The sequence below is a fragment of the Grus americana genome, chromosome 3, assembly GCF_028858705.1.
Source record: "Grus americana isolate bGruAme1 chromosome 3, bGruAme1.mat, whole genome shotgun sequence".
NCBI classification, from domain to species: domain Eukaryota; kingdom Metazoa; phylum Chordata; class Aves; order Gruiformes; family Gruidae; genus Grus; species Grus americana.
Window position 1 is genome coordinate 51,712,701 of NC_072854.1, and position 26,891 is coordinate 51,739,591.

Consider the following 26,891-nt stretch of genomic DNA (forward strand, 5'->3'; position numbering starts at 1 on the left):
GCTGACTCCGGCATGTTTATAATTAAGAGGTCCAAGAATTTTCGCTGTGAAGGATACATACATCTTCATACTAAAATAAGACAGAAGCTCTTACAGAGAGGTTGGGTCATCAAACACCGACCAGAAGGGGATCCCAGGCCTTGCGACACGTTGCATGTTGCAGGGACACAAGCCTGTTCTGATCAAACCCACTGATCCCTCTGCGGGCCTAAGCCAATCTGCCAAGTTCTGATTTATTGCAGAACAAAAGCTATGTAAAAGGTTCAGAGTTACCACAGGAAAACTGCAGAACACGCATCGCCTTACTTTACTGCCATTTACAATGCAGATCAGAGCAAGTATTACAAAACACAGCAAGAAAGAGAAGTCCACACCTTAGTACTGCAATATTTATGAATAGTGAATTATAATAGTTTTCTAGCAACAGAGCCCCATGGGAACCTATCAAATCAATGCCTAGGCTATGGGAACATTTATATCCCTGCAATTCAGACAAGTCTTTAAAATGGTTCATGCGTTAGTGCTAAAAATCAATTTAAACAAAAATATTTATTAATTATAAAATACAACAGTATGACAATTAGGTGAGGATATGCGTGTGTTTCTGCAAGGGGAGGCATTGTGCTTTGCTGTAATATATTCGTGAGCACAGTCAGCTACCCTCTTAATTGACTTCTAGCTCAAGGGAAAAAACCAGCCTGGAATACTCCTATCGAGAGGAAAGGTAACAAGAAAGCCCCCAAGCTAAAATGCATCCATGTTATACATATAAATAAATACATTTTCTGGGACAAATGTTTTTTGTTACTTGAACATCATCAGTTATTTTAATGCAAAAAAAGGTGAATCTTTCATACTTTTACAACTCCATCACTGTCATTATAAAAAGGCACCCACAAACCTTGTAAGATACTTGTAAAAAAAAAAAAAAAAAAAGAAAAGGAGAAAAGTATCTTCTGTTCTGATCCCCCCCCCTTGTGCCTTCAGTTTTACGCCCCAGCTAAGGAGAATAACAGCTGCTATGCAGCCTTCAACAGCAATGGGAAAAGCAAACAAGCTGTAACACGTTTAACACCCGGACTGTACTTCCCACTTCTGCTGGGGGCATTCAGCAATGCGCTGCTTTGAAATTTCAGCCCGTCTTTGGCTGACGGACATCTGACAATGCTTTAATCATACCTTGACCAGCTGTTCTTGCTTACGCTCCAACTCTCGGATTTCTTGGTTGAGAATTACTGCCACATGCTGTGGCTGGCTTCTGCATTTATTACAGATCCCATACTGGGTCAGTTCATCACACACGGGACAGTGTAAGGTCGTGAAATACTGGGATATTGTGCCTTTGTGTCCTTCTAGCTCACTGCGGGCAGTGGAGGCAGCTTTTTGAATCTGTTAAAAAAATAATTAAGCATTAATGAACTTTTAAGAGAGCAGCTGCCCTTATTCCTAAATTACACAGCCTATTTTTTTTAAAGGAGTATGCAGGTGTAACACAGCCTGCAGGGCGTGGGTTCACGCACAAATTATTAACATGGATCGCGTCACTCTGAAGGGCGCAGCACTTGCCCCTGAAATGATGCACTGAACAGAGCCCACCCGCAGCTATTTCACAGGGAATCTCACCAGAAGAGAGAAAGGGTTACCAAAGAAATCCTCAGTGACATGCAAAATTCCTGATCTCATCTCAACCTCTGCCTCCTGCAGTTGTTCCTTTGTAGGTGCCAATCTACTTCATGTCCAAACCTGCCCTGGCTGCAGCCCCAGTGGCTGCCTTCCAGACCCTGCCTCCCCTGGAGTTTCAGTGCTGGTGCAGTCCTGGCCACAGAGCCGCTACGGCCCTTTGGTCTGTGCCTCTGGCTCATGCTCCCATCTCCCCGGACAGAGCCGCACCACTGCCTCCTCACCCAGCGAAGTTCACTCTGTGCACTGGCCCTTGGTGTGGTGTGACTTAGGCTTTGTGCCATTCTTCACCCTCCTGCTTCAAACACCCAGCTGCTCTGCTCCCTGTGACCCCCTCAGTGCTCCCTGGCCCTGCACAAAGTCAGGGCTCTTTTTGCCTTTTTAGAGCAGCTTGTTGGAGACACTTAGGTGAGTGTCACAGTGCCATCAGAAAGGCAGAGAAAAGAAGCAGAATTGAAATCAATCAAGGCTATATTAAAAGTCTGCAGTGGGAAACATGATGTACTGCTATGCTGCTGAAATCTATGCTAAGCAGAGTAACCAAACTACACAGATACGCTGTCTTTCACCATCCCTTTTTGTCAGGGGAATCACAAACTAAAATCCAGCTATCTAACACTTTTCCTGCATCTCAAGCATTTCTTTAACTTTCAGGAAAGTCAGTTTTGGATATAATTCATTTAAAATTTCTGGTGATACTGATTTTTAAAAAAGTGTTCCTGCTGCTGGAGCATTACCACCTTTTCTGTGAAGAGGAAAGATCTTCAGAACATCTTGGAAAAACTCTATAGTAGAGACATTTAAAAGGTGGTACAACTAAATAGATTCATATACCAGTACTACTAAAAATATAGTTATGGCAAAATATTCTTTTAAACTATGGAAGGGATCAGAAAATAGAGATGACAGTGTGGTCTACCCTGCACAGAAGGGCTGGCTGCAAAAATTGATTTACTAAGTGAAGAAAAAAACCCACACAGAAGATCTAAGAATCAGGTCTGCATGTTTGGACATCAAATGCTGTGATTGTAAAATAACCTTTGCTGTTGCCTCATATAAACCTCATTCCATTAAAAGTCACAATAAAACCAAACACTGTGTAGATGAACTGCATTTGTAATCTGTTTTCAAACACTCACCCGTGGCAACTCATGGTACCAGCTGAAGACGTCTATGCCAATAAGTGAGAACACCCTAGCCAGCGGTGGCAGAATTTGTTTGGTAATATAGTACGTAGCGTTCAGCCTCAGGTTGGGATTCTGCAGGACTTCGACGGGCCGCCTCACCAGCTGGATCAGGGGCAGCCCAGGCATGCCGTACACAATGACGTAGGGCACTCGCTCCCCAACTCGTGGTTCGGAGCGACGGTCATAGGCAAGCATTCGCCTGTTTAAAAATAGCCTTTATAATGCATCCAGAGACAAATTCAGAGTTACTTCATTTGCTTGCAAAGTTCCCCAACTGCTTATATTAGTAGCTCTCCAGACGACTGAAGTTAGTGTCTATTATGAAGCACAGGACCAAGTTGTTTCATTTTTAATTTGCCTCACAATCAGACCCAAATTTTAGAACCTAGAACATGAGCCCTAGAGATACGTCCTGGTTCAGGTCACTTGGATTTACATGCAGGTTGCTTTCTAGCTACCCCTTCCTTAAATAAATATTTTAATAAAGAGCAGCCAGGGTACTAAAAAGAGCTGAAGTACCCTGAAAGCAAAGGACAGTTTGAAGCAGGTATCAATCCAGGACTTGAATTTAATTTTATTTAAAAAAACATGGCTTAAGTTGAAGACATTTTATATTAGGCAAGGAGGCAAAATGTGCCAGCTCACATTATCTATTACTGATAAACAATATCAAGAGCATGAAATATTAACTTTAAGTAAGGTACTTTTTAAAAAAATGAAGAATTGTGCCTGGTAATGTATTTCACAGCACTGTGAGACATCACTATTACAATTTTTAACATATCTAATATCCGTGACTGATGGGCAACCTTGGAGAGTCAAGCCCTTGCACAAAAAGCAAAGCTAAGTAACAGCAGTGAACACACCGTTACAGCGTCCTGACAAGAGACCTTACTCTTGAACATGGGTGGTTCTTTCCAGGACTACGAAATGACTTTCTAGGACTACCTGGTGCCTGATCTCTCTTCACCACAGAAGAAAGTCAGAGCCAACTGCCGCAACAATATCTGAAGGAGACATCTCACTGCTACCCGTAACCTGGCAGTACAAAGGTCAAGAGAAGAAAATATCTATGAATAGCACTTGATCTCATTACCTGGTGATTTCCAGGGCTGGTACACAGGATCCAGGTCTGTAAGCTGAGCTCCCTCTGTACTCTTTTGCAAAGATGAAGTCTTGCATGCTGGCTTTTCCTTCCAGTAACTTCATGCACTGATTCTGAACGTACTGTTTGATCTGGCTTATGTCTCGTGTTTCAAATAGCAGCTTGATAGAACACTCAAGTATCTTTACAACCAAAGGAGAAAGGTGAGAAAAACACGTATGTTTAACTAAAAAATAATTAATTCTGAATAATTAAGTAAATTATATGGAAATATTAATACACTGCTTAGAAGAAGTAACTTGTGAACTAGAATGTTAATATAACAAATGGTTGCATTCTCTTCCAAAGACATTCATAAACACATAACTGGACAACTTTTCTCAGTTTGACACATCTTTCATAACATTATCCTTATTCCAGCATTAAGACTGTTTCAACAATTACAGAGGTTTTCCACAGTATGCGACTACATTTTCCTGTCATCTAAAATATTTTGCCGTGACTTTCTGACCACCTCAACAAACAAAAGAATTGGGATTAAAAAGAAAAATTAAGTAAATCCTCCTAAGCGGTTACTTTTCTTACTGGGATAAATTTGTTTTGACTTGATTAAGAACAAGAGCCTTTTCTTTTTAACATTCCAATACATAACTTAAAATAAACAGCCAGGGAACTTTAATTTTAAATAAATTCTTAGCTAAACTGTATTTATGTAAGCAAGCTATTTAGTAAACACATCAGTGTGCTTCACTCATCTTGGAGTAATACTTCCAGTTAAAGTGAACCGGATCAAGAATGGTCTCATAGAGGACTTACATGGGGCTGAGGGATTTTAATGGGGCTTTTAGGGGCTGAAAGACAGTAGTTAGGATGGAAAGTGCAAGTCCTTGCAATACTGTGCAAGATCTTTCCCTTTCAAACGGCTCATACTAGAAAAACAAAGTCTCAGACAACTCACAAGGACTAGAAACTCTGAGAAAGGATGAATAGGATAGAATAGAATAGATTTCAGTTGGAAGGGACCTACAATTATCATCTAGTCCAACTGCCTGACCAATTCAGGGCTGACCAAAAGTTAAAGCATGTTATTAAGGGCATTGGCCAAATGTCTCCGAAACACTGACAGGCTTGGGGCATCGACCACCTCTCTAGGAAGCCTCTTCCAGTGTTTGACCACCCTCTCGGTAAAGAAATGCTTCCTAACGCCCAGTCTGAACCTCTCGTGATGCAGCTTTGAACCATTCCCATGTGTTCTGTTACTGGATCCCAGGGAGAAGAGCTCAGCACCTCCCTCTCCACTTCCCCTCCTCAGAAAGCTGTAGAGAGCCACGAGGTCGCCCCTCAGCCTCCTTTTCTCCAAACCAGCCAAAACCAAAGTCCTTAGTTGGTCCTCACAGAACATTCCTTCCAGCCCTGTCACCAGCTTTGTTGCCCTCCTCTGGAGGCATTCAAGGACCTTCACATCCTTCTTAGATTGTGGGGCCTGGAACTGCACACATCACTCAAGGTGAGGCCACACCAACACCGAATGCAGCAGGATAATCATCTCTCTTGGCCGGCTGGTCAAGAGGATGCAGTTTGCCCTCTCGGCTGCCAGGGAACACTGCTGACTCATGCTGAGCCTGTTGACCAGCACCCCCAGATTCCTTGTATATACAATATATTAATAAATATTAAATATAGGATGAAATAACCATATACCATTTTTCATTCAGAAAGAAACGCGTCAGTATTTTACCTTGGAAACAGCAGGACAGGAGTCCCTTCGGACTGTCTCTATGCCTTTTGCGTCAAATACTGGGTCCTTCTGGTCTAGTGTTTCATACATGTAACCCACGTACCTCTTTTTAGTTTGCAGGACACACGGCAAGTATACCTGGAAAGTTTAGAAAGAAGATAGCTCAATCTGGCATGTATTGGGAATATAAGGTGGCTCTGAACATAGGGGGTTTCCTAAGGAATACTTTGCTTTGTTGTTGGGGGTTTTTTGGTTGTTTTTTTAAATCATTAAAACAATAAACTAGATCAAAGGACTATTAAAGGATGGCTGAGGAAGTTGGGATTCAGTGGTGTTCCATTCTTAAATCACTTTATATTTCATCTAGCTGTAAAAGCTAAGCAACCTGAAGCTCAGATGAAAAGTGACACACAGCATAATTTGTTTCGAGTACCCTACTTTTCTGGATTGCACCTGTCAGCATTTTTAATGTAACTGTATTATCTCTCTTATCTCTCTTTCTTAAAAAGACAACAGCTTCATTTTAAACATCAGAGAAAAAACTTTCCCAGCAAAAGTAGTGGCTTTGAACTTTCCATTTTCAAACTTCATCTAATTATGAGGTGCCTAAAATCAGTTAGTACCTTGATTTGGGGAAAGCATGTTTTTTAAATGCCTATGCTTAGAGAACGGTTTCCTCATGAATGGATTTTTAGCATCATGGTCGCTTTTGCCATGTGAAAGTAGGAATATTTCTTTTTGTTGTTCATGCTGCAGTGCTCTTCTGATAAGGTCCCTGAGGCATTAAGGAGCTTGCAATATACCCGCAGAAACAGCACAGCACACCATTGTTGTATATCTGTATATCCTTATGCTATGTTAGTGTCCAGAAAAATCTTTTACCCTCACTTTTTATTTTTTAGGATAACAAAGTTTTCACCCAACACACTTGAAGTAAAATATTTTCCTTTTACCTTTTCAAACTTTAGTTTAACAGGTTTGGGGTTTGTTGCTGTTACAGCTTCAGCAATTTCTTGACCAATCTTAAAAGACTGCTCCTTTGTGGCTCCTTTCAAGAGTACAAATATGCTACGAGAAATCAGACATAGGAAATAAGCACAAATCTGTTCAACATAGTTCCTGAAACTTATAAGCTCTAGTTTCCTGGTGGCAAGGCAGAGATGTTATCAATTCTGTTCCCTTCCTTCAGCTAGAAAAGCCAAAAACCTGAGTTCCCATGAGAGAACTGTAAAGAGCTCTTGGTATGCCCTTTTTTCTACTATGGGCAGCAACAGGATTTTACTTCCTTGCTCCAACTTTTTTTTTAAATTTTTTTTTGTGAAGGTACTATGAATTTAGTATCTCTGAAATTTCAAGTCTTTCATCAAATCTGGCAGAAATCAGTCATTGGATTCACAAGTTATTAAGGAAGGACAGCCAGACAAGCTTTGTTTCCCCTGGCTGAAAAATTATCCAAGTCTAGCACCAGAGACAGATATGCCTAGAGCATGACTATTATTTAGATGAAAGATTGACTAAGAAAGAGGAGATATTTATATGATGTATTTCAGACAGCCTAATAATATCTTTGTATGCTCTGGTGGCTGCTTCTGAATTGTATCTGCTTTTGAAGCTTAAAATAGTGCCTTCCTCTAAGTATCAACGTGCAATGCCTACTATTTTCCAAAATAAAAAACAGACACAAAAATACTCATTTGATAAATAAGACATATTAAGTCACACTTGAAAAAATACGATTCCCCCCTTCTGTTCCACATAATTTTCAAAAGAAAGCAAACCCTCGAAATGGTTTCTAAGAGTTCTAAAAGAAACTCCAAGAAAATTAATTTTTACTTTGCATATTCTGCAAGACAGTAAGCAACATCCCAAAGAGAGTCCACATACTCTTTTCAGTATTATAAATTCCCCTTGTTGAGACAAAAGAAAAATATATCTATGAAGAACTACTATGATTTTAAAACATTAATTAAGACCGTTAATTACCTGTCAGTATCACCATACACAACGTGAGCACCCCATTTTTTTGTGTCGTTCACCAGTTTTATAGCACGCTCCAATGTTTCTCTGGCTTTGTGGACAATGCTATCCCCAACCTGCAAAGTTAAGGATAAATTGATAATCTTAATTCTACTGCTAAACTCAATACTACCTCTTGGTAAACATAGTCCAACCTCGCTTGATCTGTTTATGAAAATTACTATATTGCAACAATATATTTTATTTCATGGTTTAAATGCATATAATAAAGAATGTTTACATTACCCCAAAATAGCAAGAATTAAAGGAAGAGCAATTAAAAATTATTAAGAATTACAATAAAGGAAAATTTGGTTTAATCATCTTTAGGCATATTAGAAGTGTAAGGAACAAGACAACAACACTTAGGGTCATTTCTCTAGTTTTTTGATTCTGCTGATTCCTCCTTTTATGAAAACTATGAAACAGCTATCACGTTTTATTTTATTTCCACTATTAGAACTGTAATCCAATCTACCATTGGAGAGACTTCTACAGAAATGCCAACTCCAAATGCTCTTTTATGGGAAGAAGAAAAATAAGACTTTTTTAAAAAAAAAAAACCTCACTAATAAACCCCAAGTTTCTGATTTTCAATATCACAAATAAAACCTGTTTTTATGGAGGTATAGGTTAAATATGTTTCAAATAATAATACTGTTTTATCTGCCTATACTTTATTAATAGTGCCTTTTCCACAGTTTTTCTGCATTTTTATCTGCAACCCTTACCTCAGTGCATGGCATTCTTCCAGAAAAATTAGCAGCAGTGTAACCAAATGTAAAATTAGCTATATATTTAAGACCCAACTGGCGAGCTTCAAGCATTCGAGTTATAGCCTTGTCATGCTTATAAGCCTTCATTGACTGTTTCACCATTATCCTAGTCTTCAAGATTTCTTCTAGCATTCTTGGCAGCACACCCTTTCTTACTGAAGGCTGCCATAAAGGGAACAAAGAAAAACATTATATTAAAAAGCCCAACCTAAACAGTTAGAAGTAAAAGCAAAACTCAGAACTGTTAGATAATCACTGTTAAGACGACAAATTCATTAGCAATATGCCTTAGGCACCAATGGTTTGGCTCTTCCCAGAAATATTACAAGCAACCTAGAATACAGGCAAAGCTCCTAAGGACAGGGCAAATAGCTTTTTGTTCTTTGTTTTCATCAGCTCCACTAATACAATGTGTAGAAAACCTTATTAACTAAAATGGGACTTCAGTATTTAACTGTTAATTCTCAAAATGTTAAATGCTAAAGGAATATTAGCTTTTAAAAATTCTGCAAATATTATTCACTTAAAATTGGGTTTTTGGTTTTTTTTTTTTACATTAAATATATGCATGCTGGTGATTGGCTAAATATTTGTAAGAGCTCCAGGCCATATTTATTAATCCATTACAAATGAGCCAATAGTACACATAAAATGAGAACAACAGAAAGCAAGTCAGGGAGTTTCAGCTCCTGAACCATGACTCCTTTTCTAGGAAAGCATTCTGCTATGCAGGCAGGAGGAGAATGAAGTGTTACACACAGATAATTACTGTTTGATCCCCAAACTGCACAAGTAAAATACAGTTTAATTGTAGATGAACTAAGTCTTCAGTATAAATGAAAGCATAAAGATGACATTTTATATCCTGAACTGCCAGAATTTCAGCACTCCGACAAATACCAAAAACACTGGGAAATGAGAGACTGAATCTCCCCTCTTCTGTCTGCTCTTAATGCAGCAAAATATAAACTACAATATCAATTTGATCTTAAGCTAGTCAGCCAACAGGAAGTGAAAATGCCTGTCACAGAGCATTAATATCATTACCTTGACAAAAGCTACTCCACTGGGTGACACTGTGATATCATGCCTGATCTGGTAAAGCAAGTCAGGAGGTACTCTGAGAGATGTACAGCCAAATTTGAATGCATCATATCTAATAAAGAGAAAAATTAAATATGAAGACAATTCATTCCTTTACAGCCCAATCGAGCAAAAGCATCAATTCACATTGAAACACTGATAGCAAGGATAGAATCACAATTATAATCTCAGGGATAAACAAACATGCTATCATTTAAGACTTCTTAGCTACATGCAAAAGGCTCTAATAATAAAGTAATAATAAATGGCTAAATTCCAACACATGCATCATTTATCAATTCTGGTCTGCATTAATACATTATTTCCAAATGCTGAGTTAGTGGAGGCATGTACTCATACCATAATCCCATATGGAAACCATGCATGTTTACCAAGTAACACCTTACATATATTTTCTTCCTAGAAATCCAGACTTTCGAATCAGAAACTTGAAAACCTGATGGTGACACCTAGGAAGCATCGCATGCATCTTCCCATTCTTCCACATATTGTTTTATAGAGGTAATTATAATGAGCAATGAGATTTTTTTTTCCAATTAACAGAATTACTGTTAAGCTCAATAAGAGATGCTTCACAGAATAACTCATTGTATCTTTTCATTTTGAATAGTTAAGACCAGAGTGAACTACAACTGTTAAAAGAGAACAACAACAATTTATTAACATACAGAGGAATAATATTAGTCCAGTTTTGAAAATAGGTAGTGGATTTATATAACATTTTAACTTATTTTCAAGCAATATTAAAAACTAGAATCACCACAATAATGGAACAGGTGTACACACATGCATATACAGAGTTGTTTTTTTCTTTTAACAGAACAGAGTCTAATTCTGTATTTAATTAAAAATACATATTGATGTGTATATGTGTGTGTCTGTGCGTATACACGCCCCCCCCCCCCCATAGTAGATCTTTATCATCCCTATTGTGTAACAGCAAATGGTGCTATTCATACATGCCCATTGTTTCCAATGACAACCAAGGGTTCTCAGGACCTTAGGAAAGATGCTGACGTCTCTACGGAATAAAAGTTTGTGAGAAAAGAATAACAACTTACTTTCCTAAGTTTTCAACATGTCCCAGGCAGGTTGAAAAACAGTAGTTGTATGCTATCACAATGGAAGGATATAACGACTGGAAATCTAATACAAGAACAGCATTGCTGTAGAAGCGGGATTCTGGCTCCATTATCAAGGGAACACACTGCAGAGCTTTCATTTGAGCTCGCTGCTGGATGCTAGGTGTCACAGGAATATAATTCATTGGCTTTGCAACACGCAGCATCATAGACTCCACACGATACTGCAAAACAGTTTGGATATAATCATTGTAATTAGAATTTCAAAAATGCAGAATAAACATGGGTGTATTAAAACCCTGTAAATATGCACTTAACATATCCTGAATTTAAAGTACGGACAACTAGTTTTCCAAAATAAATAGCCATACTCTTATTTTTAATGTATATTTTCTACTACAGATAGTGGAATGTGTTTCCTCATCATTTAGTCCTAATCATTGAAAATCAAGTACTTCTAATTTTTATCTATGGAAAAAATAAACATCCAGCTCAGCTTAAAGAAATAAACATCCAACAGGCCGCAACAATACGTATGGATGGCCATACTACAGTCAGTGAATGAGCATTTGCTAAACTCTATTTTTGTTAGACTTGCAGAAGTCTTTGTTTGAAGAAAACAAAGTCTAATATGCAGTTGATGACCATTTTCCATAGGAATCTGCACAGCAATTTTATTTCAACATCTGGGAAAACAGAGAAATGACATGCTAGTTGTGTAAGCTGATGATTGTGCCTCCAAGCTTTTTTGACCATGAGAAGCAGAATGTACTTGGCAGCAAGAGAACCAAGGGAAGAATCTAAGTCAGCTGCTTTGCAATGGGTATCATGCTTTCTCCCTGGTAACGCCATAAGTAGTGCAGGAAGCATAAAAATAACAAAAAGTTTAAGTACTTCCACCTTGTTCAAGAGATCACAAAATGTCATACGTGGAGGTAGCAACATGAGAAAAAAAACAGCCCTAGTTATTTATGTATTATTCAATGCTTTATTAAGGCTTTAAAAGCACTAATAGCCTGGCATTCACTGTGTCCATCCACAATAAAAAACAGAACAGCTGAAAGTTACATACATGGGTGGCAAAGGACTGAAAATCCCCAAATATCAAAGAACAATCCTATATAATCGTAAAATCCTGTGCTTTGTAAGCAACTAAATCACTATGCAAAAGCGCTCTGCCTGACGCACTACATATTCAATCATTGTACTGAATGGGTTGGGCATACTTTTTTTAACTCCGATGTTATAAATGAGCTTACAGAACCAACAGCTTTAATAAGACACTGCCACCTTACAAACAGGTTGGGGTTTGAAAGTTGCCTTGCACTAATTGCACACTAATTTGTGTCCAGTGATGAGATCAGATGTGTGATGAAGTGGTCAGGAACTGGATCTGGCAAGAACTAGGGTGTTTTTTTCCTAGTTTTCAGCAAGTTTTTCAATCATCTGACTAATAATCCGTATGCCTATGACCATCTCCTGTTAGATTTGTTTAGTCCTCTATGGAATATTCAAGATAGCTTAATAAAATAAAAAAAATCACCTTTAAAAAAGGTCTTGTAAAACTTAGTAAGAGATACAAAAATATGGAAAAAATAATTTAAAATATCTGAAATCTGTTCTTAGTACTATTCCATTACAACATCTTTTTCAGCTAAGGAGAAAAAGAGTGTCTTCATAAAATGTGCTGATGATTCTTCTGAGTAAAAAAAAATAAAATTATTTGAGGTGACTGGGAATTGTTGCAACTGCCATTTTTGTCATATAGAAAGCTTCAATGCAAACAAAACATACGTGCACAGAAGGGAAAAGAAAAGAACAGTCAGGATAGAAAATGTAGCATGTTTCTGTTGCTCGCTCCCACTCACAGCCATTTGAGAAAATGACAGGCGGAACAGTCTTTGCGGGCTGCAATCATGACAGTTTAAGCGTATCTATGTTGGCAGTATGCCAGTCCTAACCTCGCTGTCCCTAACTCTGTGTTTCTCTTCCCTTGCTCTAACAGCAGTACTTTTCTGATAACATGGTAAACCACATCAGGGAGCTAAACTGGCAAATACCTATTGAATGCCACCATGGTTCTGCTGCCAGTGCCGGCTGCCCCCAAAATATAGGGCCAGTACCAGCAAGACTGACAAGAACCTGCACTGGGTCATGAGATGATACAGGTAACTCCAGTCAAAGTAAAAAAGGTGGCAACATTTTTAAATTGGGTTGAATTGTTAAGGAACTGCAGCTTCTGGCACTCCCGTTTCTGGCTGACTTAAGGCAATGCTGGTCTGCTTAGGACATTAGTTTTTAAGATGTCTTTTTGTCCGCAGAAGTTGGGAAAGTAATCAATCCTGGTCAGCTCAGCTAAATGTCTATTAAAACAGAAAGCAGAAAGATGGTAGGAAAGAAGAATTATGGTAGGAAAGAAGATGACAACAGAAGAGCAGACACACGTGAGAGAGAGTAGTCTGTCATTTCAGGTGCTGTTCATGGCTCCTGTGAAGCCACAGGAACAGTCTCGTTACTCTAGTCGTTCAGAACCTGGGCAAGGAAAGCCTTTGGTATTACTGGAGACTGCTGGGGTTTCAAAGGAAGAGTAGTGTAAATCTCACTCTGTCCTGCTCCCTTTTCTTTCTGATGCTAGTATCAAAATAACAAAACTACACATCTTGCATGACACATACTCTGAATAAAGCCAGAGCCCTTCTTGTCTTATCATTGAATCTCACCCAGAGGTCTACTTGACAGGAAATGTCACTTAGAATATATTCAATGCAGTTTTGTCTGCCCTGGAAGAAAATCATCTCATCTTTCTAACACATGCTCAATTATATTTCTTAATGTTTTAAAAAAGCATTCATTTTCAGACTCATTGAAATGTGAAAAATACCAACTCAAAAGGAAAACTTAGTGCTCCCAAAGTCAGTAGAAGAGACTCACTGGTGTGATCACATTTGGGGCACTCTATTTTTAACAGCTATTTTTAATCTCTGAGACTAACCATTCAATGCATTATTACTGCTTTTGAATTGCCTTCCTTTACGTTTCAATTTCATATTATGCAAAATAGTCTTCTGTGACCTTAGGAAAATACATATACTGACTGAAAAGATACTGAAGAACTAAAACAATCTCTAAAGATTATTCTGCTTTTGTGAAGTATAAGGAAAACTATCTCTTACCTGGGAGCCTCTTGTTAATACATGTAAGAACTGAATACCAAAAAGTCTCGCCATTTCACTTGTTCTGTCAATCAAATCCAGTTTGTCTAACAACTGGAGATTCCCACGGACCCGGGTAACATAATGATCAACCATTTTCCATCTGTGAAGGTGAATGCCTCATTATAAACAAATCAGGAGACTGCTGATCTTTCTACTAAGAAAAATGTATTTTTATGATAGCTTGTTACAAACCAGCAAATAAATTTTTTCCTGGGACATTTTCATACGGCTCTTCAAAAATGTGTCACACATAAACATACATTTACGTATTCTAAAGATACACACAGAATGTGTTACAGCAAACTACTGTTAAGGCATATCTCAACGACATACTGTATCCTGTTTTCCTTACTGCCCTAAAGGATTACTGAAACAGAAACTCGAGTTTCTCTTCATCTGTTTACATATTTTTTTTAACTGACTGGACTTTTGTGGAAACATCCTTCTGTATTAAGAATACCTCAGTTGAACATAAATTTATAATTTCAGCAGTAAACCAAGTTTCCACCTAGTGAAAAAAAGTATTTAACTTTTCCAGAAATTATATGTATGTCACAAATGACGTTCACATCAGTACTCAATTTTATGAATTGTTCATATCACACAACACCAAATCACTCCAAGGAGGAGTGATGCTTAGTGTGATATGTGTCATATTAAGGTATTTTTAAGCAGCTATAGTTACTGTCTTAACGTCTTGCACAGTTCTGTACTATATTTAAGCCTAGCTTGGTTGACATGCACTGTGAAGTAAAACAGAAACCTGACAGTTCATTAAATGTCCTTCTGATGAATAGCATATACTAAATAAAGACCTTAAAGAACTTCAAAATAGTACGTCTATTCAGGTATGTTGAAACTGTAACTGAAAAATTGTTTTGTTTTTGTGTAGTTTAAACAGAAAAATACACAAAGATGAAATATTGAGGGTACAACTGCACAACAGAACACACCAGAACAGCAGAGCAAATAATCTCATGTTGCTGCATATAGAATGTTCTAGTACCTAAGCTAAATTGATTACTTCTTCCTATGCTTTTATCTTATACCTATCCAATGTTATGAATCTGGTCTTGAAAAGAATAAACAAAATGCATTAATAGATTGTTACCTGTAGACATCTGCCTTATTATCGAACCAATCAGACAGAACTCGGAAAGTAAATAAAGGAAAACGTTGATGAAGAACATGAAAGCCCACGTTTTCAAAAGTGTAATTCATTAGATTCACCTAGAAAAACACAGAGGGCATGATAACACACATAATGTCTTTCATAGTCAAAGAAATCTCTACTTTTAAAAAACTGTAACAACTAATTTATTAACTTTTTATTAGTATTCTTTGTGGAAAAGGTAAACATTTATATTTAGAAGTCCCTAGCTATTTACAAGTCAGGAAAGAATGTCTCTCAACAATTGAAAAGAATATGAGGACTTAAGTAGATCACAAAGATCAGGTCTGAATTTGGTCAGAACAAGATTTGTAAAGAACCATTTAAGTATTAAAAGTAAGGTCATAAACAACAAAACAATGACTAAATCTGACAGCTTAAAATAAGTTCAAGTATTTAATTTAGTAAAAGCACCACAATAGACAAATTGCTAAAACAGGTAAGTTGTTCTCAAAACCCACAAAGAAGTGAAAAGGAGTATTATTAAGAAACACTGCTGAAAGATAAAGGCTTCAGTATTTTACATTTTAGTGATATGCAGAACCCATTCTCACAAAGTGGCAGATAGGTCTATTTGAAAAGGTGTACAAATAAAGAACAAAAAGTTACATAAGTAACATGAAATTTTCAAAGTCTACAATAATTAAAAGAACAGTATGTCAAATACATCACTCTTAAAAACTTTACCTCATTTCTCATCATTCTCCAAATATTTAAGATAATTCGCCCAACAATATTTATTTCACTCATTGTATCTGATCCATATTCATCCAGCTCAGCCGCAAATCTGTTCTCTTTCTTTTCATCTAAAGACATTAAAAAGAGAATATACTTAGACAAGTTATAGGACAGTCAACACCAGATCAAGCTATCCCTCTTCCAATTTGAGCTCTCTAGAAAATAAGAATTCCTAAAGACTGATTGCACAAGATTGTTTATTTACCAGTCTTCCACACGAACTCTAAATAAAACTCCTCCGGGTTTTTCTGCTCTTACACATCCCTCTGAAGGTAACGCTTACTTCAGTTTCACTGAAATGGTGTCCATGGCAATATATTCTCCATAGTGAATACACTGGTTAAGCAATACTGAATGTTACTTAAGAGCTAGCTTCACGTGCATTAGTGCACAACATTTAAAAAAAAAAAAAAAAAAAAAAGCAAGCTGATTTTTGCCCTAAGGAGTTTATAACTTAAGGCTTTACTTGTAATGACCTTACACAGTTGGAACCAGATCACGGGAGAGAAAACTCAGCGCCCTTAATACAGTAAAAGCAAACCCACTACAGTGGGAGCAAGTACACATGAGTTCTAGATAGCACAAACGGAGAGAGAAGGAAATAGGAAGGAACAAATGCAGAGGCAGAAGTAGCAGTCTGAAACTTTGTGTAAGTACAAGAGAGATATCCTCTTTTGCCATCCTTGGGTTTTTTCATGCTTTGAAATACTACAACACAAGAGAAGACAGTCTTTTTGGTATACGTTTCTTGAAACTGTCTTTTTTTCCTGTCAACCTAGGGCTATAGTTTTGGTATTCTTTCCTGAGTTTACACAGGTGTCTTTTAAAATGTACAACACAGTTTAAAATTCAATATGAAAACACACTGTATTATTTGATTCTCTAGTCTTGTTCCTTCTTATTAGTTTAACAGAAGAGAAAGCACTTTGAGGCAATTACCCCACAATTCTAAACCCATACCCATTTTTCAACTATTGATTGTGTGCTCTGCCACTACTCATTTATTAGATATCCCTGTACAGTACCCTACTAATAAAAAGCAGAACATTTTGGACAGAGTGTATAGGAGTGTGGATACACAATGCTTTGCAGTAACAACTGGAACTAAGCAATCCGTTCCTCAGACAGCCACGAAGCACATTTTTCCCTTGAAGACAGAAGTAAAAATTGCCTGAAATTCTGCAGAACTGCTGTGAATCAACATAATACAGACTAACTTCGTACGCTGATCTTTCAAATGTGTATCATATCAATCAAAACATGGATAAGAAAGCCAATTTGTCATTTACTGACCTTATCAATAAATCACAGGCCCTTGACAAAATTTAGCAAACTTTTCATACACTTTATCAAAATGCATACCATCTTTTTAACCTCTTTATTGTTTCAGATTTTTAAGGAGGGAAAATATCAATTTCTCTTTTCACGTTTAGATGGAAAAACCCACAAGCAGCAACAGTTTTTCTTCTGCTTTTCTTCATTTCCCCATGCTGGATCTCCTGCAAAGTGAGGAACTTAGACAGCCACCCCTCCCCCCCTTTTTTTTAATTGGAAGCAGAAACTATCAGTTGGTTCTACTTTCCACAGTGTCATCCTAGTTCTCTTCTGACTTGCTTAGGAGATTCCCTACATTTCTTAAGTTCACTTCCTGTCTTGCTGGCAAAGACAGGCAACTAAGTATACTGCGGTCACAAGAGAACCACTGCCCTGTGTGTGATGAGCACTGCAAAATTACAAAACCCTGTAGTACTCTACAACTAGTGTGTGGAATATGTCGTCAGAACCATGTAAGCCTCTTTGGAAACTAAGTTATTAAGAAGCAGAAATGGACATTCTTCCTACCTTTCAAGTGTGCGAGATGAAATAAAAAGAAGTCTCCTCTCACACTCTGTTACCCACTCCCTAACTTGGAGGTGCGATGCAAAGGATGAAATAGGAGGCCACAGTGCACACACAAAAAATGCCACTATGCACAGGCACAGTACTCACTTCTCTTGTGGTGTGTCCTAATGACTTATGAATAGTTCACTTGTAAATGGCAGAGGCAGCACCAGACTCAGCCAATAAAGCAAAACCAGAGAGAAGTCCAGCTTCTTTTTTAAGTTGAACCCACAGGAAAGGGAAGGAAAAAGTACCTTCCATCTTTATTTCAATAGGAGGAAAGAAGAGCATACGGCCTGAAGGAGCACTTCCTGTTCTGAAAATATAGCATGTGAAGAAGGGAGGGAAATATGAAGCACAGGGGTTGGAAAAGCAAGAGGAACATAGGTGGGTTCAAAACCATGGACAAGGAGGCCACAAAGCAACAGAGAACACAACACTTGTATGTTTATGGTCATGCATGCAAGCTCGCACCTATGACGTGACATTTTTGGGAGGAGCTCATCACTGTGAACATTTCCTTATCTTTCTCCTGCAGTTCAGTCAAAAAAAGAGTAATTACTTACCTTACAATAACACTAGTTCTTAGAAACGTTTTAAGTGTTATGTATTCCACTTCTGGGTGTGCATCTACCACAAGAACATCTGTACTATGAATACCAGTGTTGTGGAGATCGTGCCTATGACCTGCATGCCCACTTGAACTTTATGTCCAAAGATGTTAAGGGCTACAACCCTGTTTTCCTTCACCACAACTGAGCCCACGCTGTGTGGGACTTCACAGTTGTAGGGAAAAAAGCCCCACTGTGAAATGCATAGGGCAAGAACCACACAGTTCCCAGAGAAGTAACCTTTCTTCTTTGATGAACTCTTCGTGTGTATCCCAATTCCAGTAACTTGAACAGCTTATGTCATGAAGATGGGTAATACCGAGAGCTTTGCTGATTTAACTGTTGATTCTGCATCAACCCCAGTGCAGACACAGCTGTCCTGCAAGACAAGAGCTGTGACTCAGCCATTGAGAACAAAAGCAGAGACACAGTAGCTACCTGTCCCAAACTGAAGAGATTGTTCAGCCACACTTCTACAGTGAGCAGTAAACCTTTGTGATCTTTGGAGGTTTAAGAAGCCTTTGACTGCAACACTTACCATTATTCTTTTAGCTGTTCACTAACTGCATTCTTCAGAATGATAGCTTCTATTGATTGGCTAAGTATAGATGCTAGGCTTACCACTCTCCTGGATAACTTTCCCCATGTTTTCAAGAAAAAAACCCAAACAGATCTTTCTCTGAATGTTGGAGGAAAGCATCAGTGCTTGGACCAGTAAAATTTGCCAACAGTACAAGAAGGGCTATTTAAAGCAAGGATTTTATTACATAGCTGCTGACCAGGACAAGTGCTGCTCAGGAGCATCTTTACGCCCTCATATCCCAGCCAGAGAAACTGCGAATAATGATTATGGTAGGTACCCTGAATGACATATACACGTGACTGAAAAGACCTGCAAGAGCAGGTTTGGTAGCAGAAGAATGTCCAAGAAGTGAAAACTTAACACACATGACTCCTGAAAATGAGTCTAGGTTCACGGATACCGGACATACCCAGAAGTGGAATACACAAGGAATTTAAAAATTCAGAAAACCCTGAAAACCAGAATCTCATTGGTATTTCAATTTTGTGTGTGTGTGTGTGATTATACCTATAACAACACAACAGCAACAACAACAAAAAGAGGAGCATCTGAAGAAATACTCTGCATTTATTTTTTTAATTTATTCATAGATTTCAACTTGTTTCTATTGGAACTGAACTGAAACCCTATAGAGTATCTTACCTGGCACACGAGAAATCATCTGGCATAAATCAACATTTAGTGCAGCAGCCCTCTGTAAGAGATAACCCCAGGAATGCATCTGGACTTCATAGCCTAACAAAATGTCTGGATCGTATCTAGAGAGGTGGGGGGAAAAAAGAAAATGAGCTTCATATTATGTAAGAAAATATTTTCCATAAACAGAGTATAATCAGGATTTCATTCTAATCATATCGAGTTTAAAAAAGAAGCAGGCACAATGGGTTTCTATGAAAGCAGCATCCGGACTAGAAGACAATATTTAAAACAGACAATCACTTAGGATTTTCAGTAACATTCAACTGAAAAAAAATTTAGAAAGAATATTTTCATAGAGAAAGCATTATTTTACATACTTATATTATTTCAGTCTTTAAAAATGAAGAACAAAATCTAGGTCTAATCATGTTTTATTGATGGAATCAGGCTGTATTGAGCATAAACTGAAACCTAGCAACTAGCACAAGACAGACGTGCAATGAAATACAGTCCTGTCCCCAAACTTTGTTGTACTATTTTCCTTTATGAAATAGAACAGAATTTGCTACTAGGCTACATGAATGTTTTACAAATAACAATGTGGCACACACACTGCAGTGTAGTTTATAATAAACAGAGGACGCTTCTGATCCTAAATGGTGACTATTGGGAAAGTTACAATTCACAGTTGAGCGAGAGCTGTCAAAACTGAAACATGGAGAAAAGCAGCCATATCTACCAGTTTCATTTAAATACCTCTTCCTTTAGGATAACCTTCTTTCTATAAGATACAAGAATAACTCATTTTATGCTGTATCTCATGCCAGGTGGAAAATTTGACTGGCTCAGGTATGACAAAAAGGCAGAATTGTCTTCTGACACAGTCACCGCCCATCTTCCAATCAGGCTCAGAGAAGAGTTGACTAGGTGGCTTCAAAGTCAAAGCACAGGCAGGAGATAGCTCAGAGGAGCCTGTATCGTGTGCCTTACGAGTAGGTGCTATTCAAACCAGAAGTCATGATCTGGTCACTTGCTGAAGAGCCTAAGAATGCTTTTCTTGGGCTGGGCAGAAAGAGACTGGCCAAAGTAACATCAGATATCTGTTATTTTTATTGCAAAAAAAAGAAAGGAAGCTTCGCTGGGAAGAATAGTTGCCTCTTCAATGCAGCTCAGTCAAGGGGTTTTGAGTTCCAGCAGGCAGCATTCAATAGAACTGAACAACAAAAGGGCAGCTGTCAGGAGGTAGAAAACTGGACAATAGGCTGAGGGTCCTGTACCACAGTCTATGCCCAACCCCACAACAGGACACAGGCTTGTAGACCTTAGTTGATGGGAGAAGTATCATATCATATCATATCATAGAATGGTTTGCATTGGAAGGGACCTCAAAGATCATCTAGTTCCACACTCCCTTCCATGGGCAGGGACACCCTCCACTAGACCAGGTTGCCCAAAGCCCCATCCAACCTGGCCCCCATCCAGGGAGGGGGCATCCACAGCTTCTCTGGGCAACCTGTTCCAGTGCCTCACCACTCTCACAGTGAAGAATTTCTTCCTAATATCTAATCTAAATCTACCCTCCTTCAGCTTAAGGCTGTTACCCCTTGTCCTGTCACTACATGCCCTTGTAAACAGTCCCTCTCCAGCTTTCTTGCAGGTCCCCTTCAGGTACTGGAAGGTATAAGGTCTCCCTGGAGCCTTCTCTTCTCCAGGCTGAACAACTCCAACTCTCTAAGCCTGTCTTCACAGGAGAGGTGCTGCAGCCCTTTGATCATCTTCGTGGCCCTCCTCTGGACTTGCTCCAATAGGTCCCTGTCCTCCTTATATTGGGGACCCCAGAGCTGGATGCAGTCCTTCAGGTGGGGTCTCATGAGAGCAGAGTGCGGGGAGTCACATCCCTTGACCTGCTGGTCACACTTCTCTTGATGCAGCTCAGGATACAGTTGGCTTTCTGGGCTGCAAGCGCACATTACCAGGTCATGTTGAGCTTCTCATCCACCAACACCCCCAAGTCCTTCTCCTCAGGGCTGCTTTCAATCCATTCCTCGCCCAGCCTATAGTTGTGCTTGGGATTGCGCTGACCCATTTGCAGGACCTTGCACATGGCCTTGCTGAACTTCATGAGGTTTGCACAGGCCCACCTCTCAAGATCCCTCAGATGGAATCCCTTCCCTCCAGCGTGTTGACAGGGGCCATGGCTTATGAACAGGATCTCTGTACTTTTGTATCCTTAAACACATCAAAAAATGCCAATATTTCCTGACTGTTGGATATAGAAGAATACCCTTTTCCTGAATCTGAAGTTAAAGTTGTATCACAGACATTACAAATGAAGCTTCAGTCTTTATTGTGAAAGTGTCTTCCTAGCTTGTGTGTTCCAGCCAAAGGCAGATGACAGCTTACTCTGAAGTAACTAACTACTCTGAGAACAGCTCCAGAAAAGAGCTTCTCCACACTTCTGCCACGGACACTAACTTTTTGTGAAAAAATAAAGGGAAAAGTATTTGAATCTTCTTAGTATGGCAATCTCTTCATTACAATTTGGGCTTTTGCAGCAGCCAGCAAAAGTTGCAAAAAACCTCTTTTACTACCTACTTCTACCTGTGAAGGAATGGTTTTGATACAATTTGTGACTAAAGCCAAAGATTCTAAAGTAAGTTTTTGATTTCTAGCATTCTAGAGAAAGTAAAAGAACTAGCAATTTACATTTGGGGTGTATTCTGCTATTTGCTGTTAATGTTGAAAGATTCTTGGGTTTGGAGACAGGAAGTGATCATCAGGAGTAGAAATAGTAAATTTACTCATTTTAGAAGCCTATTCTACCAGTAGTACAAACCTAAAGCTACATGGAACAATTTATGGACAAATTGTGAAGCTAGCCTGCAGTTCTTTCCAGCAGCAGAATCAGTGTCAAAAAGAGTTATGACCACTTGCTGCTCTGCACAACATACAATGATTGCCAATTGAGGTTCCAAAATTATGAATAGCTCCATCTAAGCTTTGAAATAAAAAGGAATTATGTAATGGTTTATACAGTCATAGAATAAATGTTTAAAAAATTAACAGATTTTCACATTAATTCTTGCAGCTAAACTATCCTGGTCCTAGCACAGTGCAAAACAATACTGATTATTTAAAATGAAGGAAAATCTTACAAAAGTAGTAATTTACATTCATATTTGAAAACTGTTTTCACATAATTCAAAATGGAAAACACTTGTAGATTTTATGCAGGGCAAGACATTATGCAGATGGGTGCCATGATAGATGCAAACACGAATGAGAAACTTGTAAAGAACTGCTTAGGTAATACGTAAAACAGTAGTCATTATGTCAGGAATTTGCTTGCTCTTTTAAGCCTGTTCTGAACAGAAACAAGTATACTGTTTGAAAGCAGCAAGTTGCCGCAACTATGTTAGCAGCTACCACTTGTGATGAAGGACAGCTGCTTTGGGTTTTTCCTTGCCCAAGTAGTGCATTGCCTCCCTCACTTCCTACTTAACCAAATTTTAGTGGGTTATTACATTACTACTGCAAATACCCCTATTTGTATTGCAACTGAATACATTTCATCATTTATTGAGTTAATCTTACTATTCTCTTTTAAGCTAATGAATAAAATGACCTCTGTAAACCATCTGCATACAATCTCAAGAACTGTTTCTCTAGTACCCTTCAGATGGGAAGATGTTTTATAGGACAAGACATAAACCCACTTAATTAATGATGTTTTCAGATATATGCATTTTCTTATATAAATAAATTGCATCCAACTTAAATATTACATATTTTAACACAATTTTATATAAATTCACATGTAGATTGGAAAGTTTATCACTCAAAAGATAAAAAAAATAAACCAGAGTGCTAGTTTTGAACTCAGTCTTGTTTGTACAGGCCATTAGGGATTGCCTGTAATGGCACATTATACACATTCACAATGTATATGCACAAAGGAATATAATTAGCACTAACAAATTTATGGATGTTTAGGGATTTCCTTAACTTTACAATCAAAATAATTTTTGGTTAAGCGCATCTCTGAATTATCTTTGAAGGAAAAAACAAAGTAAGATTATATTCAAGTAGAACTCCTTTCTACTGAACACCACTTGGGACCCCAAACTCTGGCAGTACAGTATGCATAAGGTCTACCTTATGCAACAGGTTTAACAGACCTATCAGATTTCTTGCACCTAACATGAGGTGCTGCTGTTTCTTGCTTCTTATTTCCTTGCTGATCAACTCTGTCTCAATTTATGCAGCAGAAGTGCCCTCTCCTGCAGCCCAATCCCAACTGGACCAGTGTGTCATTTGTTGAGATCTCCTGTGGTATTCTTTTTGCTAACTAGAGGAGATGCCTGGAGCTAAAAGATGACATTATTCCAAATAGGAAAAAGAACACGTAAACCCAAGGTTTAGTTGATGTGAGCTCAAGTGAACTCTCTCTCTCTCTGTCCCCGCCCTTTTGATGTGCTACCACAAAGATGACAGGCTGTGCATGAGCTAAGGAGGACAAGTTTTAGATTTTTTCATCCTCTCAACCTCACAATTTTTAGAGCATACTATCCAGTTGGTCTTCATCATCAGTTTAAGCTGTTTTATTAAAAGAAATTGTAATGAGACCAGCTTTTACACCTGCAAGAAACTAGTAAGCTGTAATACTGATACTTGAAAGCTGCTGGCTAGGACTAACACAAAAGGAATAAGAGGTGTGCCTGCCAACATAGTGCTCTTTTGTTAAAAGGATGGGCACTGATACTGCTTTGCATGCTGTTACCAGTCTCTCTGCAAAGATGAAAAGCAGCATTTATACTGGCAGGATGTAAAGACGATAGCATTAGCATTCAACTCATACATGCTGCAGAGAGAAGAAATGCAATTATTTTCCTTTCTAGCTAAGTCGTATGTGCTGTTATGCCATCTCTTCCTCTTTCTCATTTGATAATTCCGTGAATGAATATTACAGCCCCCAGTTATGCCTTCCTTTCTATTATGTGTCTAGTTTTCCTGACTGCTATTTTTCTTCCAGCTAAAATTAAGAGAAAAAGGAGGAAAAAAAATTAGGCCAGACCTATGATACAGACAAAAACAGCAACTGTGCATGGCAGCAGAATACTTGGTGCCACTCAAATACATAACTGAAATATCTGAAAACATTTTTCCAGTTTGCTTTGGACAATAAAAAAAAATCCATAAAGTTGATACAGGACATTAAGTAAAGATTTCTGCAGGACAACGCCACAGAAGATGATACTGGCCTGGGAAAAGAAGGTTACATTAACACATCTCTATTTTAAAAAGAACAAATATAATGCATTGTATCCAATAGAAAAAATTGATTACCATCATACTTTACAAGAAAAACATTTACATGAAAAACTTAAATGTTAAGTATTAACAACTAATGAATTTACAAATGTTTTATCTCCAAAATCTGTAAGAAAAATCTTACAACTTTAGACTCTGTTTTTATACTTTTATTAGAAACTATTTCCATGGGGACAAAGAGCCATGGGTGGCTGGTGAGTCTCAGTCTCGAGTAGCAGTGAATCTACTACTTTTTTTTCAAGCCCTCCCTGTTTCCACATCCTCTGTGTGTGACAGAGATCAGGACTGTGCATTCCCACATGAATTCTCCAAATTTTGCTGCTCTTGTGCCTGCGGGACCAGCCTTTTTCTGCTATCTAGTAGCATCTGCACTTACAGAAGTGTGGCACAATTTGTCTTAAAAGTGAAGGAGAGGCCCAGACATTTAATTTCTCTTTCATGGGAATCCACTGCTCCATCAGGCTTGGACATCTCTACTTTTCCTGCATTTTTTAAATCTCCAAGACAAACATTCTTGTAGCATTCCCTTCTTCCTCCTCAAACAGCCAGCCTTCCTGAGTTTTGTACTGACTGGTTTATGGAGCTATGTGAATGTGTTTATGTCTGAATCTAAAGGCAGAAAAAAAGAGTAGAGGTGGTTCTGTTTTACTTTTTCAAGCAGACAGCTTCCTCCAATTTTTCTCCCAACTCATTGCAGCTGACACCTTACGATAAAGACAGTGTTTGTTGAAGATGACTGTTCAGGCAGCACGACAGAATCCTTTAGAACAGCAACATAGGTACAGGCTCCATTTCGAGAAAAAAAAATAAAAAATTTCCCCTATGACAACTCCAAAGAGCCTACAACTTGGCTCTCTATGCATGTAGATCATCCACACTGGCTGCACAGGATGGGAAGGAGGTTGTTTCTTAGCTGCTTTATGCCAGTTTTGAGCTGAAGTCCTATTTTTTTTGTTTACAGCCAGAGGACAGCTTACCAAAGAAGGGAAAATTGGACCTGTGTAGGTGAAGCTTCCTCTCAAACTCTAAGATGGTTGTCAGGGTACCAAGAACCACTTTAATTATGCTTTTCTTTGTTGCAAATCCATGCTGTTTATTCTTCCCTGCCTCCTCCAAACTCACCTCTATGGCTCTTCCTTTCAAACTGTTCCCTGCCTCTCAACCCTCAAGCAGCTCAGTATTTCAATACCTTTAAGAATTAAAGAGAACTCTCAAATTCCCTTTACAATGATGGGCTTTCTTTTAGCTGTGTCTACATAGATTTTGGTACTCACACTTGTAAGTACTCCCATTTCACAGCTGAATCATTCTCAGTAATAACCTCCTAGAAATAAAGGTGCTTATTCCCTTCAATATTTGGGCAAATCTGCTAGTTTTCAGCAAGGGTGAAATCACAGATCACAAATCCAGAGAAACAACCAAGTCTTCTTCTGGTCTACCGACCTCAAGATGATTTATTTTCAATTGCAAACTGCCCTGAGTTCATCAGAGACAACATCTGTTCATTCCACAGAAGAACATTTAACCTGGAATTTACTTTATGGAGGTCTAGGTGGAAACACACGTTAATCTTACTGTGGTCATTCAGATCTAGTGCATGCTGAACAACTTCACTGTGAAGGTATAACTGAATCCAACGTCAGCTCATCAACCCCAGTGAACTTTCTGGAGTAATACTGATCTTCAGTGATCAGAGTAACTTGAACTCTGCTATAAAAAGTTAGATTTGGGAAACACTCTTCAGTGACAAAAGGCTAGTGGTGCAGCCCAAGAATCAAACACCAGCAAGCATTAAAACCTCGCTAATTTATTACTCTCTGCTTCAGCAACTGTGTTCCTCAACATCAATGAGCACATTATAAAGACTATTTGCGTAGACACTCTGTGTGATTTGTTTGAAGACAAAACACTTGCAGATTCCTGACGGAAAAAGAGACAGATGAGCTATTGCAGGAAGTGATGCATTTCCCAGGAATCACCTTTCCTTCATCTGTGTGCTGGGAACAGTGGCCAAGAATTCTCTACTGTGCTCTT

At 38.4% G+C, this 26,891-nt stretch overlaps 1 protein-coding gene across 1 annotated transcript in view; it reads right to left on the reverse strand.

Moving 5' to 3' along the window:
* Window positions 1-26,891, reverse strand: part of REV3L (REV3 like, DNA directed polymerase zeta catalytic subunit) — a 124,483-nt gene that overhangs the window by 2,312 nt on the left and 95,280 nt on the right. Inside the window, exons 19-31 of the mRNA XM_054821467.1 lie at window positions 19,530-19,645; window positions 15,762-15,880; window positions 15,015-15,133; window positions 13,862-14,003; window positions 10,668-10,912; window positions 9,550-9,658; window positions 8,458-8,664; window positions 7,694-7,803; window positions 6,664-6,778; window positions 5,711-5,848; window positions 3,964-4,154; window positions 2,820-3,066; window positions 1,180-1,389 (exon numbers count right to left, since the gene is read on the reverse strand). Of these exons, the coding sequence (XP_054677442.1) occupies window positions 1,180-1,389; window positions 2,820-3,066; window positions 3,964-4,154; window positions 5,711-5,848; window positions 6,664-6,778; window positions 7,694-7,803; window positions 8,458-8,664; window positions 9,550-9,658; window positions 10,668-10,912; window positions 13,862-14,003; window positions 15,015-15,133; window positions 15,762-15,880; window positions 19,530-19,645 (2,068 nt within the window). The remainder of the gene's footprint in view (window positions 1-1,179; window positions 1,390-2,819; window positions 3,067-3,963; window positions 4,155-5,710; window positions 5,849-6,663; window positions 6,779-7,693; window positions 7,804-8,457; window positions 8,665-9,549; window positions 9,659-10,667; window positions 10,913-13,861; window positions 14,004-15,014; window positions 15,134-15,761; window positions 15,881-19,529; window positions 19,646-26,891) is intronic.